Source organism: Talpa occidentalis, unplaced genomic scaffold, assembly GCF_014898055.3.
Source record: "Talpa occidentalis isolate TD23 unplaced genomic scaffold, MPIMG_talOcc4v2.1 talOcc4.16, whole genome shotgun sequence".
NCBI classification, from domain to species: domain Eukaryota; kingdom Metazoa; phylum Chordata; class Mammalia; order Eulipotyphla; family Talpidae; genus Talpa; species Talpa occidentalis.
In genome coordinates, this window is record NW_023601653.1 from 68,188,357 (window position 1) to 68,206,077 (window position 17,721).

General features: G+C 45.3%; 2 protein-coding genes across 8 annotated transcripts in view; one reads left to right on the top strand and one right to left on the bottom strand.

Annotated features, from left to right (window-relative positions):
• On the top strand, positions 1 to 9,807 carry M6PR (mannose-6-phosphate receptor, cation dependent). The gene is made up of 7 exons (XM_037514382.2): positions 1 to 167; positions 3,514 to 3,693; positions 5,055 to 5,221; positions 6,359 to 6,468; positions 7,020 to 7,150; positions 7,687 to 7,813; positions 8,261 to 9,807. Exons 2-7 carry the CDS (start codon positions 3,515 to 3,517, stop codon positions 8,381 to 8,383), a joined length of 837 nt encoding a protein of 278 aa, XP_037370279.1. The 5' UTR covers positions 1 to 167; position 3,514; the 3' UTR covers positions 8,384 to 9,807.
• The window catches only part of PHC1 (polyhomeotic homolog 1), a 22,766-nt gene continuing 12,980 nt past the window's right edge, over positions 7,936 to 17,721 (bottom strand). For 5 of the 7 annotated variants that reach the window (XM_037514380.2, XM_054696457.1, XM_037514379.2 and 2 more), the window contains exons 8-15: positions 16,225 to 17,003; positions 15,238 to 15,385; positions 14,787 to 14,998; positions 13,702 to 13,816; positions 12,882 to 12,990; positions 12,526 to 12,676; positions 11,831 to 12,062; positions 7,937 to 10,854 (exon numbers count right to left, since the gene is read on the bottom strand). In XM_037514380.2, the coding sequence (XP_037370277.1) occupies positions 10,700 to 10,854; positions 11,831 to 12,062; positions 12,526 to 12,676; positions 12,882 to 12,990; positions 13,702 to 13,816; positions 14,787 to 14,998; positions 15,238 to 15,385; positions 16,225 to 17,003 (1,901 nt within the window). In that variant the 3' untranslated portion in view covers positions 7,937 to 10,699. Of the gene's footprint in view, positions 10,855 to 11,830; positions 12,063 to 12,525; positions 12,677 to 12,881; positions 12,991 to 13,701; positions 13,817 to 14,786; positions 14,999 to 15,237; positions 15,386 to 16,224; positions 17,004 to 17,721 lie in introns of all 7 variants that reach the window. The other 2 variants (XM_054696455.1, XM_037514381.2) reach the window with 2 other exon arrangements.

Consider the following 17,721-nt stretch of genomic DNA (forward strand, 5'->3'; position numbering starts at 1 on the left):
CCGGTTCCAGGCGCGTTGCACCGAGAGGCGCCTGGGGAACGCTGGCCTCTCACACGAGCTTTGGGACCGGGGTCTGCGGCGGGCCGCTCGCTGGCCCCGTCTCCCTGCCCCGATCGGACAGCCCCCCGGGGGTTCTGAGCCTGGGCCACCGCCGCTGCCCACGACACGTGAGTGCGAGGGGCGTGGAGGAGGAGGGGGCTGGGGAGCGCACACCTCCGCGCCCGTGACAGGCGCGGGGCTCGCGGCTGCCCCTCGGCCGCGGGTCCGGCTCGGGAGCCCAGCCGGATGCGCGCGGAGCCGGGAGGGCGGGAGTCAGAGCCGCCGAGGGGGCAGGGCCAGAGGGGGGGTGCGTGTTTGGGAAGGAGGGGAAGGTCCCCAGGTGTGGAGCCCGCGTGGGTGTTACTCTCGGAGGAGTTGGGCCTGCGTGTGGAGGGCGGTGAAGTGGCATCCGTGCAGAGGCTCGTGGCCCTGAGAAGTTGGGAAGGCAGGAGACCTGGCTGCACGGGAGTTCCGAGAGCCCTGCACAAGGTTTCAGGGAGATGGGCGCGTGCGGTGGCTTCAGGAGAGCCGCTTAGAGGAATTATCCCTCTTTGTCGGGAGCGTCCGTTCTTGGAACTTAGAACTACTTATCGGAGACTTCTCAGCATGGAGCCTTTTAGCTAATTAGGGCTCCTCTTCTGCAAGCGTGGGCTGCTGCAGACAGGAGATAATGTTACATCAGAAATGAGCCCGAGAGAAGAAAGTAAAAATTCCATTGAGAAAACCAATAAAAAATCCATTGAGACATGGAAAATATCCATAGCTGGTCTCGAGGGGATGGCAGAGTGAGTGGGCAGAGGTCCAGTAATATCAACGGTCCCATTTCTTGGCTTATCATAGTTCACCCCAGTGAAGGAGAAATTTTTAACGTTACCAAATAGAACTGACATGATAGGATAAGAAATGGAAGGGGATTTTTCCTGATCAGCAAGTCCTGCCCCTTTTTTCCAAAGTGTCTAGACAAACCCTTGTGACGGAAGTGATTGTAAAACACTGAAAGGGGCTGCCAACCCTTGCATATCCCGCTCTTCCTAATACATTGTTGAATTACGGTATTTATCACAAATTAGTCAGCAGGTATCTCTGTGCCATGAATCGTAGCAGTTGCCCTATTAACTTTATACACATTTAGTACTTGCATAACCTCGGGCAAGTAACTTAACCTCTGTAAGCAGCAATTTCCTTATTTGTAAAATGGGGGGAAATTATATCCACTTTTGTGTTGTGAAGAGCTGTAAACATAATCCAGACAAAGCATTCAAAGCATGTTACACTGAATTAAAGAAAAGCAACTCAAACATACAGTATAGCCTAATGCTCTGCAGAAAAGCAGGGAGGATATAATGTATTCTCATCCTAACCAATAAGCAAATGCAAGTGGTTCAGTTCAGCTAATACTGATCATTTTGTAAGATTCTTTGTTCGAATTTGGGGAAAGAAATCAACTGTTAATAGATAAACTGACTTCTCAGCCAAAGAACACAGCCTTCTGTGTGAGCATCCCTTCAAAAAACTGCTCTTAGGGAAGCAAATCTTGAAAGCCCAGAATGTTGAAACTGTAAATTTGGTCATGAGAGAGTATAAGGAAAGGGCATGATGATAAATCAATCTAATAAGAGGCTCTTATTTCATTTTAGTAAACTCAGCCAGTCAAGTTGTATGCTGAGCAATGAGTTTATTTAGGGAAGGTGGGAATTTGAGGACTGAGTTCTTTATTCCATCTCCCTTTCAGTCAACTGTGTGAGGAATCACTTCCTTTTTTTTTTTTTTCTTGCTTTGTCAAAAAGAAAGCAAAGCTTTGGCTGCCAGCCTTCCTCTCTGCCCTTCCCCCCACCCCCAATTAATGTGAGAGGAGATATACATGTGGCAGTTAAGTGGAGCTTATGAGCTCTGGAGCCACACCATTTCACTGCATTAGCTGCGTCTGTTCCCTCATCTGTAAATTGGAGACACTAATTGTACTTACTGTGTAGGGAGGGTTAATGGGTTAATACAGTGAGTGCTATGAACAGTACCTGGTGGGGGACAGGAGCTCTGTTGTTTGCCTTGGTTGTGGTTTTAGTGTCTTAAGTGAGTTTAGGGGGGGCCTCAGCCCTTAGGACTGTGTGTTAATACTCTAGGAAGCACTTTATGAATATTTCTGTAATGAATTGGTATTCTGAGGACACAAAGTTAGGGAGACAGCATCCCAAGCATTTGTGGCCCTAGGAGAAACGTGGGAAACAGGCAAATGTTAGTGTGTGTGGAAAACTCACTCAGGGATCAGTCCTTTCGTTTTCCTGTCTTTGAACTTCTCTGTGCCCATTAAATCCTGCCTGTTTCAAGTTTTATATCATAAAGGTGCAATGGAGTCAGTGGGCCAGCATGAAAAAGAGGACAGTAAACAGTGCTTGAGTCCAAGTCCAGACTTGTAGTGTGGAAGTTTAGAAATGAGAAAAGTTGAGAAGAGTAAGATCTTCATATCAGGAAGATTAGTGACACTGTTAGGAAACTGACAAGTAGCAAGGGACCCTGGAGTGAAGTGTTTTGTAAGGGTAACTCAGTGTGTGTCCTGCGTATGAGGATGGATCAGAGAACATGAAATGAGCTTAGGAAACGGAGCCGTGTACTCCATTCCTCGAGCAGTACAAGCAGAGGGGGCAAGCACTGGACTTACTAGCCTGTGTAGTGTCTTGGGGATTCCCAAAGGTCATGGGTATTGGGAGAGTAGAAAAGACAACAGTACTTACTGGAAATCTAGAAGCCCTTGAGACATGTGACTTGAGAAGCCTGACAGGAAAGACTTCAAACTGCTTCTTTTGACCTAGTGAATTTTCTTCCCATAACTTAAATGATTGGATGATTTTGCAGAGAATTTGAGACATTAAAGTAGTTAACATGGCACGGTGGCCAAGTTTATCCTATTCGGCATTCTTATTGGGTGGTTATACTCCCATTGGACTTTTGGGTGCTCCTGAATACTGATAATGACATTAGAGCCCGAAGTCTTCACGTTATCATTCTCTATTTTATATCTTTCTTACTAATTTCCAACGTGGTAAGTTGTAATTTGAGAGTTTTCCTAGGAGAGCCACTGGTGTAAACTGTATTTATGAACTAGTATTGAGCTTTAGATAATGAAATAGCTCAATCTAACTTTTCAACAAACAGTAAAGAGACCAGGATGTCTGATCTCCCTATGGGGGTAGGCCGTCATAATTCAGTAATTATTTTTTGTTCTTTCCCTCTGCTCACCTCCATAGTTTGCTATGAAAGCGTCACCTTGAATTAAACTGAAAGCTCTCTCTTATCTATGAGTTTCCTGGTGCAGTTGCTCTAGCACAGAGATATTAAAATGTACTATTTTCTCCATATGCCAAAGAATCATAGATTCTGCATAATCAAAATTCTGCTGATTTATTACCCATTCCTGTACTTTAACTCTCCTTTCTTTTGATTCTTTCCCCTTTCCCAACACGCACACTCTCCCAAAAGGATGCTCCCCTTCTACAACTGCTGGAGGACTGGACTGCTGCTGCTGCTCCTCCTGGCTGTGGCAGTGAAAGAATCGTGGCAGACAGAAGAAAAAACCTGCGACCCGGTCGGAGAAAAGGGTAGAGAGTCAGAGAATGAGTTGGCACTACTGAAAAGGCTAAAACCACTGTTTAACAAAAGGTAAATGAGAAGCACCTTAAAGAGCTTGAGAAAATAGCTTGATGAAAGCATCTCTCCCTTCTCTTACTGGTTTTATTTTAATGTTACCACTGACTATAGAGGGAATACATGCATAATAACCTCCTCTGAGAAATGGTTCTGTTCTGACCTTTAGCAATATTGGTCTTACTTGGCCATGATATCTTGCATTCTTTTATAATATAGAACAAATTTTTAACCCAGTTTTTAGTAGCAGTGTGCAGTTCTCTTAGGCAGAAGAGTAGCTGCTTCCAAGACTGGGTCTGAGAAGCCAGCTTGGAGGAGTTTAAAGGCATTACATGCAACAACATGGATGGGCCTATGGAGCGTTATGCGTAGTGAGTAAGCCAGAGGATGACAGCGCATGTGCCGTCGCTCATAATACAGAGAGAGACCGGACAAACAGATGAACTAAATAAAACAAAAATAAACTTTTGCACTATGGGAACAGTTGGTGGAGGGGAGGAGATAAATCGGGGTAAACGGGACAGTTCTCTGGAGGATAGAAGTGGATGTTTCATGGTGAGTTTAAGTAGTACCTACATGTTGGTTCTCAGTATGGACATCCCAAACTTATATAATGTTGTAGTGCAGTGTCACTTCAGTAAAAACTGAGGGGGGGAAGGCATCACAGTCACAAGTCATTTAACAACAGGGATTCATTCTAAGAAATGTGCCATTAGGCATTTTTCTCATTATGCAGTTGTCACAGAGTGTATGTTATTCTCCAAACTGTACTTCTCCATTTCACTGGCATAGCAATTCAAGAGGGCAGCTTGGAAGAGGGGCTAGGTCATCCAAACTTCCTATAGTATATCATTCCTATAGTACAGGGGTGGTGTGTGTTACCACATCACAGACTGATAGGAATTTGGGGACCACAGTCATATACGTGGTTAACCGTTGACTGAAATGGCCTTATGAATGGCACAAGACCATACCTGATGCCAACTCCATATAATAGGACGTTAGAAAGATCAGATGAACATATTTAGGCCTATACGTGTCATAAGTATCAGGAATTGTCCGGTATAGAAAGCTGAAGATTAAGGAACAAGGGAGTATCCCATGAACATAGATCCTTATTCCAGGAAATTAGTCTCAAACACTCTGGCTTAGTCCAGAGCAGGTATTCCAGAAATGTCTTAAATATTGAATGCTATGGGTGGTATATTTTTGTTAATCATCACCAATCATTAGGATGGTCAGAATTACGGATGGCACATGATTCAGCAAACTTATTCAGGTAAGTAAACCCAGCACTTTGTTGTTGAAGGAAGAGGCTGCTCTTCCTGAAGCTGACAGTCAGTAACTCTCTTCTTTCTCCTCCCTTCTTCTTACAGCTTTGAGAGCACTGTGGGCCAGGGCCCAGACACATACATCTACCTGTTCAGGGTGTGCCGGGAAGCTAGCAACCGCACCTCTGGGGCAGGCCTGGTGCAGATCAACAAAAGTAACGGGAAGGAGACAGTGGTAGGGAGACTGAATGAGACTCACATCTTCAATGGAAGTAAGACTCTCCCTGTTGGTTCCAGGTCAATCCCTCTGACAATTCTTAAAGTCTCAGCCTTTCCCAGTCTTCAGTGTATCATGAGATGTGCATGGTGCAAGCATACCTGAGACTGAAGCACAGATACCTAATTCCCCCTCCACTCTGGAATCAGGTCTTAAGACACTTAGGTGTTTGTTTTAAAGTTAGTGGAAAACTGATGCAAAAAGAAATCCCGCTGGAATTCAGTAACCTGGAATCCTTTTATTCACCCAAATACTTTTAAGTTTTTCGTGCTGGACTTGAAAATACCAACTACCATCATTTCTCATCAAATGAATCAAACTTCCCTGATCACATTCTAGGAGATCAAGCTGTTTGGCAAACCAGTCATAAAAATTTCACCCCCAACTTGTACTATCATGATATTTCTCAAAAGTCATAAAATCTTACTGCTGGAAAGGACCATGTGAGCACCTGTGGTCCAATTACTTCCCTTAAACAGATGAGTAACTAAATGATCCAGTGCAGGTATTTGTTCCTACAAATAGCAAATAAAGACTTTGGGGCTAGGGGTCACAAGACTGGATTTTTGACCTGGTTCAACATATTTACTTGTCCTAAGAAAAATAATTTCACCTTTTTACTTTAGGATTCTGCTTCTCCTATGCAAAATTGGAAGCAGAATCCTGCCTTATTCTCCTCATATGCTTGTTGAATCGAATGAAATGTTTCAAAAGAAATTTGAATACAGTAAATACTGAAGAAGAAATGTCTTCCAATCTTAAAAATCATCTACTTTATCTGTGGCTAATTTTAAAGCTTAGTCTTTCCCCTGATATCCAGTATTTGTCTCAAATTGCCTCTTTGGATGTTAGTAGGTGTTCAGAAACTAAACTGTTGTAAAGATACAGATTGTAATTGTTTTTGCACGATCAGTTCCCTGATTTAAATGTGGAAGATTAAGATTCTTTTATGAAAAATCTTACTCTCTTAAGTTAACACACAGCTACCATAAAGAGGCAAGTTTTAGTTTGGTATTTCTGCTATCAAAGCTCATGCTGTTGAGAGCGATTAGAATTACAGCCCATCTATATTACCCAGGTCTCCCTCTGCTTTCCCCCAGCCCATGACTGTGTTTTCCTCCTCCATCCTCAGGTAATTGGATCATGCTGATCTATAAAGGTGGTGATGAATATGACAGACACTGTGGTCAGGAGCAGCGGCGCGCAGTGGTGATGATCTCCTGCAATCGACACACCCTAGGGGTGAGGCACCCAGGGCATATGAACCTAGAGAGGAGAGGACTGACCTGAGGTGGGAAAGCTTTTAGAGTGGGGACAGGCTGCACTGGGGTGGACAAGAGGAAACAGTTCAGCTTTTCCCTGTCACAGGCACCCATCTTCCATCATACATGGAAAATATGTGGTGGATACAGGCAGAAGCTGACATTTTGGGGGGGTTGTGGGGTTTTTATTTCTTTTTTTTTTTTTAAGATTTATTTATGCATATAAGAATTGGGGTACAGGCCAGAGGTGTGGGGGTGAGAGGATTCACCAGAGACAGAGCAGGGAACAGACCAGCAGATCAACTGAAATATACTGCTGAGGGGAGTAGCAGGCAAATCCGGAGAGGTCTGCCACACCATGTGGGTAGCTCCCTCGCTGGGGATCAAACTCGTGCTGCAGTGGCTGCAGATAGCTTCATAAGTTGCAACTTAACCCCTTGTGCCACCAGGGAGGCCCGGTTTTTCTTTCTTAAGTAGGAATCGAGAAAACTGCCACATGAATGTGTTCTGTCCTCTCTCATCCATCATTAGGACAATTTTAACCCTGTGTCTGAGGAGCGAGGTAAAGTCCAAGATTGTTTGTACCTCTTTGAGATGGATAGCAGTCTGGCCTGTTCCCCAGAAATCTCTCACCTCAGTGTGGGATCTATCTTACTCATCACGTGAGTACTCTCACCCCATCAGTCCAGATCTGCCTTTTTCTTAAGCAATTTATTTACTTGGTGATATATAGGCATGAATCGTGTGTGTGAATGTGTATAATATACAGTTAGAAGGGGAAGAACTTTTTGTGAAATTCTTAACTCTGACTACAAGTCACAAAATGTGATTTTAATGTTTTCTCACAATAAATATTTTTTTCCCTATTGGTGAGCTGGAATGTTTTTAATATTATCGCATTCGAGTATTAGAAGTTGGGGATAAATAGAATCATAGCTGATAGTGACTATCCTTGACTGTAATTTTTTCCTGAACCTTTTGCTTTTCTCAGTCTGCAAATGCTGATTTGTTTTCTAAAGAAGCTCTCAGTCCCCTTTTTCATTTACCGTCACTACCCTTTTATTTTTGTATGACACAGCAAACAGCTAACAATAAAGATAGAATCCTGTGTATCTGAGTTTTACTGGGTTTTTTTTTTTTGTTTTTTTTTTTGTTTTTTTTTTGGTTTTTACGTGTAGATGTCTTTCTTCCTTCACAGGCTGGCATCACTGGTTGCAGTCTACATTATTGGGGGCTTCCTGTACCAGCGACTGGTGGTGGGAGCCAAGGGAATGGAGCAGTTTCCCCACTTGGCTTTCTGGCAGGATCTTGGCAACCTGGTAGCCGTAAGTAGCTGGGCTGCTGTCTGAGGGGTGAACTAGGTAAAGGTTGGGTGACCAACCATTCTGGCTTGCCCAGAGGGTTTTCCTGAGACACACCAGATTTTGTGTTAAAATGATAAAAGACACAGCAAGCCAAGACAATTGGTTGTCCTAGTACAAAGTATTAAGTAGCATAGAATTAGAGGGGCTACAAGTTTATAAGAGAAACAGTGTGGCTTAGATTTAGTAATCTGATAACTCTTAAAGGGTCTTAATGGGGAGAAGGTGAAGCCCAATTAGAATTTTTCTTGTTTACCCCAAATTTAGTTTAGGCTGATCCTTGGAGCTTGTGAGTTTTCGCTCCATCATCCTTGGGGAAAACTACTTGCCACTTTCTTCAACTGTGCTTTCCTTTACCATTAGTTGGTTATTCCAAATTATCACTTCCTTCCTTTGCTTTCTTCCTTACAGGATGGTTGTGACTTTGTGTGCCGTTCTAAACCCCGAAATGTGCCTGCTGCATATCGTGGTGTGGGGGATGACCAGCTGGGGGAGGAGTCAGAAGAAAGGGATGATCATTTATTACCAATGTGATTGCACTTTAAACGTCCAGCTGCTTCTTCAGTCCCCCAAACCAAAGCATACTCAGCCAGATTTCTTAAGCAGGCTCTACTCCAGTCTCATCTCACCCTTAATACTGCTCTTGCTTTCAGTCTGCATCTTCTCATAGCAGAAATGCCTTCCCTTTGTTCCCTAGTTTCTGTTTTTGAGAGGCACAGTGTAGGACAAAAGTAAATGGGGCCTACGACTACAGGGGCTATTGCACATTCTGGGTATCAGGTTGGACCATTACAGTGAACAAAAGGGTATGGCAGGCTCCCTGACCCTTTCTTCTTTAGACACATTTTCACAAGTTTTTGAGACACTGGATTTCTTTAATTAAAAAAGAAAAAGGCAAAGATTATTTATACATGGTTTGATTGCTTTCATGCTGTTACTCTGTACCCTACAGTAGTCTCCATGAGAATCTGGATGTAATTTCTTGCTGCTTAGAACTACTTTTAGTAATAACTTGGTTGCAATCCAAGTACTGCCAATTGGGGTGAGCCTGGAGATGTTCTAAAGACTTGCTTCTCCCACCTCTGGGATTAGGATGGGGAAAATGTGAAGTTTCCCATTACAGGGTTGTAAGGTACCATCACACTTGTTGGCGTGGGAGTGACTTCATAGCTGGAATTGGGCCCTGGATTGTGGTCTGTGGTTATTGGTCCATCTGTAGCTGAGGTGCCTAATCTAGAAGTCCAGTCCATCGGAAAGGGAAACTGAAACCAGCCTCCTGTGCTACAGGGGTTCCGGAAAAGGGAAATCTCTTTACCTTATAGTGGGATCTCTGATGGCTTTCTTCTCCCACTTGCAGTACACGCTGGCCAAGCTTCTCTCACGCCTGACATGTTTCCCTCTGCCAGTATTTTCTAAACATGTTGCACTTTCTTCACAGGCATGTTGACTTTTTTTCCTCAATCTTCTAGAAAGGGAACGGAAGCAGAAGTGGGACTTGTCAGGCTCTGCCATCCTCGCTGGGGTGGGAGGCTGCTGTACCTGTCCCTCTTTCTAGCTCAGGGAAGAATCTTGCCCGCAGCAGTTCTGTGGGGAGAGATTTTAAACCCTCTGATGCTTCCACCTTTCTCTTTAGGCCATGTGCCCAGAAACCTGGCCTGATCTTTCGCTAATAGGTAACACCTGGGGCACTGGAGCGTAAACATGGCTCTGCTAAACCTGAGAGGGATGGGATCAGCAGGCAGGGACCTTTTATAAGCCTTTAGAAAAAGAAAAATTATTTCATTTTGGACTTTAAATACTATCAGAATGATTTTTTTTCTTCCTAAATAGGGAAAATAATGTTGTAAAAACATCTTTGTTATTTGTTTGGCTCCTCCCCCACACTGGTGATTTAAAAAAAACCCTACACTTTTGTACAAAAACCACATAAAAGATTAAAAAAATATAAAATATGCTGGCCTGTCATTTGTGGGAAGAGGGCAGAGATACTGGAATGGAGTAGCAACAACTGAGACCAATGTTCATCCTTTCAATGAGGTGGGAAAAAAATATTTAATATTTTTGTTGTATAAAGAATAGCGCCACAGGCAGGTACTTATACTCCTGACCTGGAAAAACACATTCCTGTTTCATAAAGCTAAAAGACAAAGCGGCGTTGGGGTTGAAGTTAGGGTGGAGGGCAACAGATAAAGTGGAAGGGCACGGGGTGGGGGGAGGATGCGTGTAGAAAGAATGACAACAGCCACACATGTGCGAAACACTTTTAGTCCCTGCAGCGAATCAGAATGATGCCAACCATGTCTCTCAGTTGGCTGGTGACCCTGCCATGGATGCAGGAGAAAATATTCAATACTAAGGGGGTGAGTGACGACAACGAAAATTCCGGGCCACAGCTACAGTTGGACAATCCAGAGGGAGGGGAGAGGGCGTACCAGATTTTGCTACTTGTGTCCCTACCTCTCCGCCGGGGAGGCACACCTACAATGCCCCCATTTCTTGCTTTACCATACTGTATAGTCCTCCACTTAGAGAATTAAGACCCTGGCTAGACACTGCACTCCAGGATAAGGCTGGGCAGTCCTAGTTCTCTAGACTGCCTCTTTAAGATTGGATATGGGCAGGTAAGAAGTAGAAAGTTTTTTTGAAAACAAAGTAGAACCCAGAGAAAACGTCAAAGCTGCCGCCATGTAGCACCAGCGACTAATTCTTGGACAACTCCGTCCCTGTCTCGGTGAGCCCCTCGAAGATGCACACGATTGGAACAGCTCTTCCCGGTGGAGTCTGCCGGTACCGGTTATAACCTGGTCAGAGGGGAGTGTCTGCCTTAGGCTGCTTGTGCAAGAGGCCTCCTTAGGTCTCCTTGAGGACATTTATCTTGGCGCAGATCTTAAGGGCAGGGCCCAGCTTGATGTTCATGGCACTCATAAGATGTTCTTCTTTAAGTAACAAAAGGGCCTGTCCATCGATCTCCTGGGAGCGAAATTCCTCTGCGATCTCTTGGCAGCCTAGGAGGAAATGGTGGGATAGGTATAAGAGCCTGCATGGTCACACCAGGAGCAGAAGGGAAAATAAAAATGAAAAAATAGAACTAGCAATGATTCATCCCAGACCATATCCTAAATTCAGGGATAAAGGTCTGAGATGGCAAGCTTTGGAAGCAGAATGAAACCAGAGAGAGCAACTGGCTACTGAAAAAAAAAGAGCCGACGTCAAAAAAGGAACAACTCAGTTATTCAACCACAGAAATAACTTCATTCCAATAGCATGAGGATGGGAAATAACGGAGCAAATACGTTGTTTTCTTCCACACTGGCAAAAACATCAAAGTTAAGAGCCTTGGTGTCATTTTGTTTAAGGGCCCTGAATTCAGGCAAATAAAAAAGGTAGAGTGATTTCCTTTTCTTGATAGAACCACTTGTGGCAAGAATAGCTAAACAGTCCTGCCTTGAAGACAGCAGAGGAACAATGGGTCCATATTTCCTAACCTCCATTAAAAACAGTCCCTTACCCATGGTGGTTGTCACAATCACATAAAAAATACACTTTAGTGTCCACAGGTCACATCAAAGGACTCATACTTCTTGCCCAAAGAACAGCCAGCGCAGAGGCTTTTGTTAGCTGTGTTTACTCCCTGATCTCCAATTTGTAATGGCCGTTAATTGCACATAAAATACTTTCTAAAGAACTGATTAGTGAAATATACACACATGCACAAATATGCCTTATCCAAAAATGATTAGTAAGAAAAAGCTAGATCAGAAGGGACGAAAATCAAACATTGCAAAACTGCTGACATAATAGAGGACAGTCCGTCGAGAAAGAAAGTAGGAGAGCAGGCTGAACACGCGGGGCCTCTTGAACTTGCTCAAGGCTCTACTGCTGAAAAGACAGTTCTGTTCCAAAACTGTGTGAGCTGTCCCAGGCAGACAGTGGGGAAAAGCTAAGCCTGCAAGCCCTGGGTTCTGCTGGAGAGGTCCTCACCTTGTAAGGAAGCAATAAATTCGTACACCTCCTCTACACTCCACCGGCTGGGATTACTGGACAGGAACACAGGGTTGATTCCATGTAACTCGGGGGTAGGCGGAGCTGTGTTGGAGTTCCCCAGGTCACGTTCTCCATGCCCAGCTCTCACTGATAAAGGCCCAGGAGACGTTGGTGAGAGTGCTTCATCATAACTGGAATTATCTGAACCCCGGCTAGAGTCTTCTTGACCCTAGAGAGGAAACAACAGCAGAACAGTGAGATCCTATCTGTCCCGAGGTTTCCCTCTCTCCTGACCAACCACCATGGATTTGGGATAGTATTGGGCATAGTGGAAAAACCAATTTTACAAGTGAAACAATTCGTACTTTCCTTTTCAAAAGCCCCATATCACTAGTCTCTCAAGTGCCTTTCCAGTGTGAACTTTACTGCTTTCTTAATTCTCACCTATCAACAACTGACCTGGATTTTCTCAAGTTTAGTGCATGGATTAAGGGATACATGGACTAGTGAAAGGAGGCAAGACCCTGGATTTTGGGAAGGAGGTAAAGATCTCTTGGAATTTGGAGCAATGCTCTCAACATGAAACCAGAGTTCTGGCCTCCTGCTCTTTTACCTGAGCAGAGGAACTGCCCTTGGGGGAAGAGGAAACAAAAAGGCCTGCTTGACAGGTGGCTGGCTCTGCACAAGCTCACCCGGTGGCGCTTGCCCTGGATCTTGGCGCGGGCGATGTCTGAGGAGCTGCGGCGGGGTCCGCGCCGGCGAACACGGGCATAATTGGATTCTTGAAACTCTTTCATTTTTTTCCTCTTCAGCCGGAACTGGTGGCTACAGCTCACATTATACCTGCAGGGCACATGTAGGCTGTCCAAGGTGCTAGAGAAGACTACCTTGCTGCCCTGCACTAAATGTGAGCTGACATTATAAGAGCTGACTGGAGGGAGAGAACAGAGGAGGAGACATAAAATACCAGCTGGGAGATGCCCCTGGGGAAGGAAGAATGCATGTGAGATGGAGGAACCAATGCAAAGGCCAGGGGGGCCTGCAGTACCTCTTTGCGCAGGTCATGGAGCAGAATCTTTTGGAGCCACGAAACTGCTCTGCAGGAGCGTACTTCCCACAGTACTCGCACTTCAGGACATTCGCCTTCTTATCTAGCTCTGAAAACAAGGCATCACTGGAGAGTGGCCATCGGCTTCTGCTGCCCCCAGGCCGTCAGCAGGCCCAGAGCTGGACTCTAATTACTCTCCGGGTTTGCCCCCAAGAATACACAACCTAATTGAGAATCCCTAAAACAAAGTCCAAAATCCAAAACCATAAAGACTTGTCCCTCTGGTACATGACAGCCTCCCTAACTTTAAGCCTGACCATTTCTATGTTCTGTGACTAATTTTTTCCTAATTCTATATCCTTAGTTTTCAGACAGGACTGCGTCGCTGCATAGGAGAAAGGAACTAATTACAAATGCCTAGAAAGATAAAAGATACCTCTCCCACCAAGGTTTCCAAAAACAGAGGGGTGAATGTAAGTAAAAGTCCTGACTAGAGATTATCAAATCTAGACTAAGAAACACTAGAAGCTAAGAAATGTCGTTTTAGATCATCTTTTAGAATATATATCCTTATAGTAAATAATTCAACAAGTTACTTTATTATTATTTTTTTTAAAGTTACTTTAACCTGATAAAATTCCCTAATCCTGTGGACCTCCTTTTATGTGATTCTACGCCTTCTGATATGTAACATAGTTTATATGTATACATAGACTTCATATAATTCCCACTGAAATAAAAAATTACTATATTCATTGTGTCCTCAAATATATCTCCACAAGCTTCCTTCCCCCAGCAGGGTCTCTAAATAAATACTCACCGGCAGATGGGCTGGCCCCGCCCAAGGGACCACCTGACTGATTCTCACTCAGCCCTGGCGGAAGGCCCGTCTGCAGTGGCTTCTCAGACTCTTTCAGTAACTGAGAACAACCCACCTGTCCCAGAAAAAAGTTTACAGTTAAGTTAGTCAAATTCCCTTCTGCTTCTCTATAGCTTTCCCCAGCATTCCTCACCAAGATGTCACTTGGATCTCTGAGTTAAAGGCCAGCTCCGGTTCAGACTTACTCATTTTCAATATGGCCCTTGAGAGTCTCTAACTGCCTTTTTTCAGATAAGCCACCGGAGAACAGGTTCCTACCCCAGCTCCGTATTTGGTCCTTGTCCTTCTTAAGTGGCAGAAAAGATACCAGGCGCCCAGATACCTGTGTTCTAGGTATGGCTCTTCAACTCCTACCAAGTCCGTCATTACACCATGGTCTTCATTAAACCACCTAGCTAGGGCCTCCCCTGGTGGCGCAGCGGTTCAGCGCTGGGTTGCGAAGCTGCCCGCAGCCTTTGCAGCGCTGGTTCGATCCCCGGCCACCGGCGAGGGTCCCACATGCGCCAGACCTCTCCTGTTTCGCCCGCTGCTCCCCTCAGCAGTGTACTTCGTCAGTCTGCCTGTTCTGTTCCCTGCTCTGGCGAATTCTCTCACCCTCTGTCCCACATGGCGCCAGACCTCTCCTGTTTCGCCTGCTGCTCCCCTCAGCAGTGTACTTCGTCAGTCTGCCTGTTCTGTTCCCAGCTCTGGCGAATTCTCTCACCCTCCCGCGCTTCTGACTATACCCAGTGCTTGCATAATAAATAAATAAGTAAATCTTAAAAAAAAAAACACCTAGCTGGTGGCACTCCCACTTCACAGGTCACTTTGTTCTTTTTTCTTTTCTCTTCCCAACATTTTAATTTACTGGTCCATAAATTCTTTACTTTTCCCTTCCTTCTTTACAACTCACCAAAATCAACAGCAGAATTAACCATGTGTTAATAATTAAACAGTCCTGAGTCTTTTGTTTCTAGCAGCAGTTTGAAGTTAAGGATCAGGCCAAGTACCCACTTGAAAGTCCCCCCTTATGGTCCTTCCCTCACCGGGAAAGGTTCTGCTCCTTCCTGGATGACAAAGCCTTCAATGATATGTGTGAGAATCTGGGGTTTCACAATGGCCTGTGGGGGTTTGGAGTCACCCATTTGTCTGGACACCATGGCCAGTGTAGGAGGTGGTGCTGTTGGAGCCGGAGCCAAGGCTACTAGTTCACTGCTCGGGGTATTTGCATTCACATTGGTCATTGGCTCAGCTTTCTCTGGAAAATAAACACGGATTAAGGAACAGATGTGGGATGGCATAACTCATCCGTTAGCCAAGCCAGCCTGTTCTTTCATAATAACACCTGGTTATCTCTGAGCGTTCACTCTGGATATACTTAAACATCCACCAAGTTGAGGCTCGAGTTCTACTAAAGCGGATTTATCTTTTAGCCCACTCAGAACATTCCTCTCATCTGTGTACTCCTCCACAGCACTAAAGAAGCCAGTTACTCACCTCCAAGACTGCTCTTCTCCTCTATGGCCTTCGGACTCTCTGCTGCTGGAGATGCCTTGGTGGGAAGCACCGAGCCTAGTGTGGGAATGTCATCTCTCTCCTCCTCACACTCTGCTTTGCGTTTGACAGCCAAGGTCTGGGGTTTGCCCTACAAAGTGAAAAGTAGGAAAGAAACCAAGATTTAAGTGAAGGGTAATAACACTGGTTATCCCATCCTTTCTTCTTCACTGCAGATTCCCCAATTTGTATACTTCCCATCATGCTTTCCTGGCCATTCCCAAAAGTGTGACTTCTATCCCAGGACAAAAGAAAATGCCACATTCTTTGGCCCTGGCATAGAGACTCAGGATCCATTATGGAACCACCAAGAACTGTTGTTCATCTAAAGATGAATTTAGGAGAAAGCTATACCGATTCAGCTTAGTACTGATCTAAAAACCCCATAATTTCAGTATTAAATTTAGGTACAAAGTTCATATAGCATAGCCACTGAAGTCTCTCCTTTTACTAAAGAAGCAAGTGAAGACAAGTATCATAACTTTCCATTGGTTTCTCTCTCTCTTTCACAAAAGCAGGTAAATATCAATATATCTCATCCTTCTCAACTCCTTTTTTTTGCATAAAACTGGCGTGTAGGCCAAAAGTGCAGGAGGTAAGAGATTTCGCCAGAGACAGAGTTAGGAGCAGAACAGACAGATTTACTGAAATACACTGCTGAGGGGAAAAGCGGGCGAGACAGGAGAGGTCTGTTGTGCCATGTGGGTCAGCTCCCTTGCTGGGAAAAAAGTAGGAAAGAAATAGGAAAGAAAACCAGATATTATTACACTCAGACTGTGGTGGTGATAGTACTGAGACTTAACCCCTAGGCCACCAGAGAGGTCCTTATTCTCCATACTTTATGCCCCTACTAAGTTAAGTTCTATTTCCAGAAGCCCAGGTCTACTCTCAAGGGTAACAGGCCCCTCAAAATCATCACACATCACTCACCGGCAGGTGCACAGACTGCATGTAGAAGGCAGCAGGGACTTGGGCGACAACAGGGGAAGAGGTGGTAGCCCCACTCTTTACCACTTGTGCTGTGCCCTGTACAGGAGCAAGGCTCATCCCAGCGGCCATGGCAGGAGGGCACTCCTGCAGCGCACCAGGCGCCTGGGATGAAGGTGGCGAGGATGCCAGATGGGCCTGACCAGGCTGCACTGCACCTGGCATCCCCCGGGAAGTAGGGACAGCGGCTGCCAGCTGGGCCAAGCCCAAAGCCTGGGCCTGGGCTGTACCTGGCTGCCGAGTGCCCACAACTTGCACAGGGATGTGGGGTGGCGGTTGCTGGGTAGCTGACATCTTAGCTGCCCCTAACTGAGGAGGCTTGATAGGTGGGACAGGTGGTTTGGACTGGATGGGGATGGGTGGCTTGGGGCTTGGGTCAGGTGGGAGGGACAAGGGCGAAGACTGAAGCATGGGTTGAACAACCAAGGTTTGGGCTTGCTGCTGGGACTGGGAAGGTGGGACCTGCTGAGTGGGTGGGACCTGTGGTGGCTGAGGGGCAGTGAGGGTTGTGGCTTGCTGCTGCTGTTGCTGCTGTTGCTGCTGCTGCTGCTGCTGCGCCAGCTGGAGGTGTGTGGCTGTGTGGAGCAGCTGGGACTGGCGGTGCTGGAACTGCTGCTGGTGGTGGATGGCAATCTGCTGCTGGATTACCACCTGTTTCTGTTGGAGGTGGATCTGTTGCTGCTGCTGAATCAGTGAATGAGGCTGGATCTGTGTGTAGGTGGCTACAAGAAGCCCAGAGTGGAGCAAAGAGCAGAAGTAGAGCAGAAAATGAGCATCATTATAAAGGAAAGGTAAAATCACCTTTCCAAGCTGTACCTTGTTTTGGAATCATACAGTGAATGGAGATCCTGGCTGGGAGGAACCAAAAGCTTAACCCACTCAAACTTTTCCAAGTCAGACAATACCACCTACCTCTAGGCTAAAAGACTCAAGGAAGACTTTCCTTATTCAGTCACTGAACTATCCCTTGGAAATTTCTTGCATTTTCCTACCTTTAATTTGTCTTGCTATACCTAAATCCTGTTACTTTGTACTCAGCACAGAAGAATGGTGGGCCCATCCTCTATATGATTACATGCTGAATTCCTCAGAGGCTGAGCCCACATTTTACTTATTTTTACATCCCTAGTCACTGAAAGAATAGATGTCTTCTGTGAAAGATACCAACACTGCCCATAAGAACCATTTTTAAAATTGTCCAGTTTATTTTTTTTTAAAGATTTATTTATTTATGCATACAAGAGCTGGGATACAGGCCAGAGGTGTGGGGGGTGAGAGGATTCACCAGAGACAGAGTGGGAAACAGAACAGGCAGATTGGCCGAAGTACACTGCTGAGGAAGCAGCAGGTGAGGGCGAGTCAGAAGAAGAGGTCTGCTGCGCCATATGGGTTGCTCCCTGGCGGGCCGGGGGATTGAACTCGTGCTGCAGTGGATAGCTT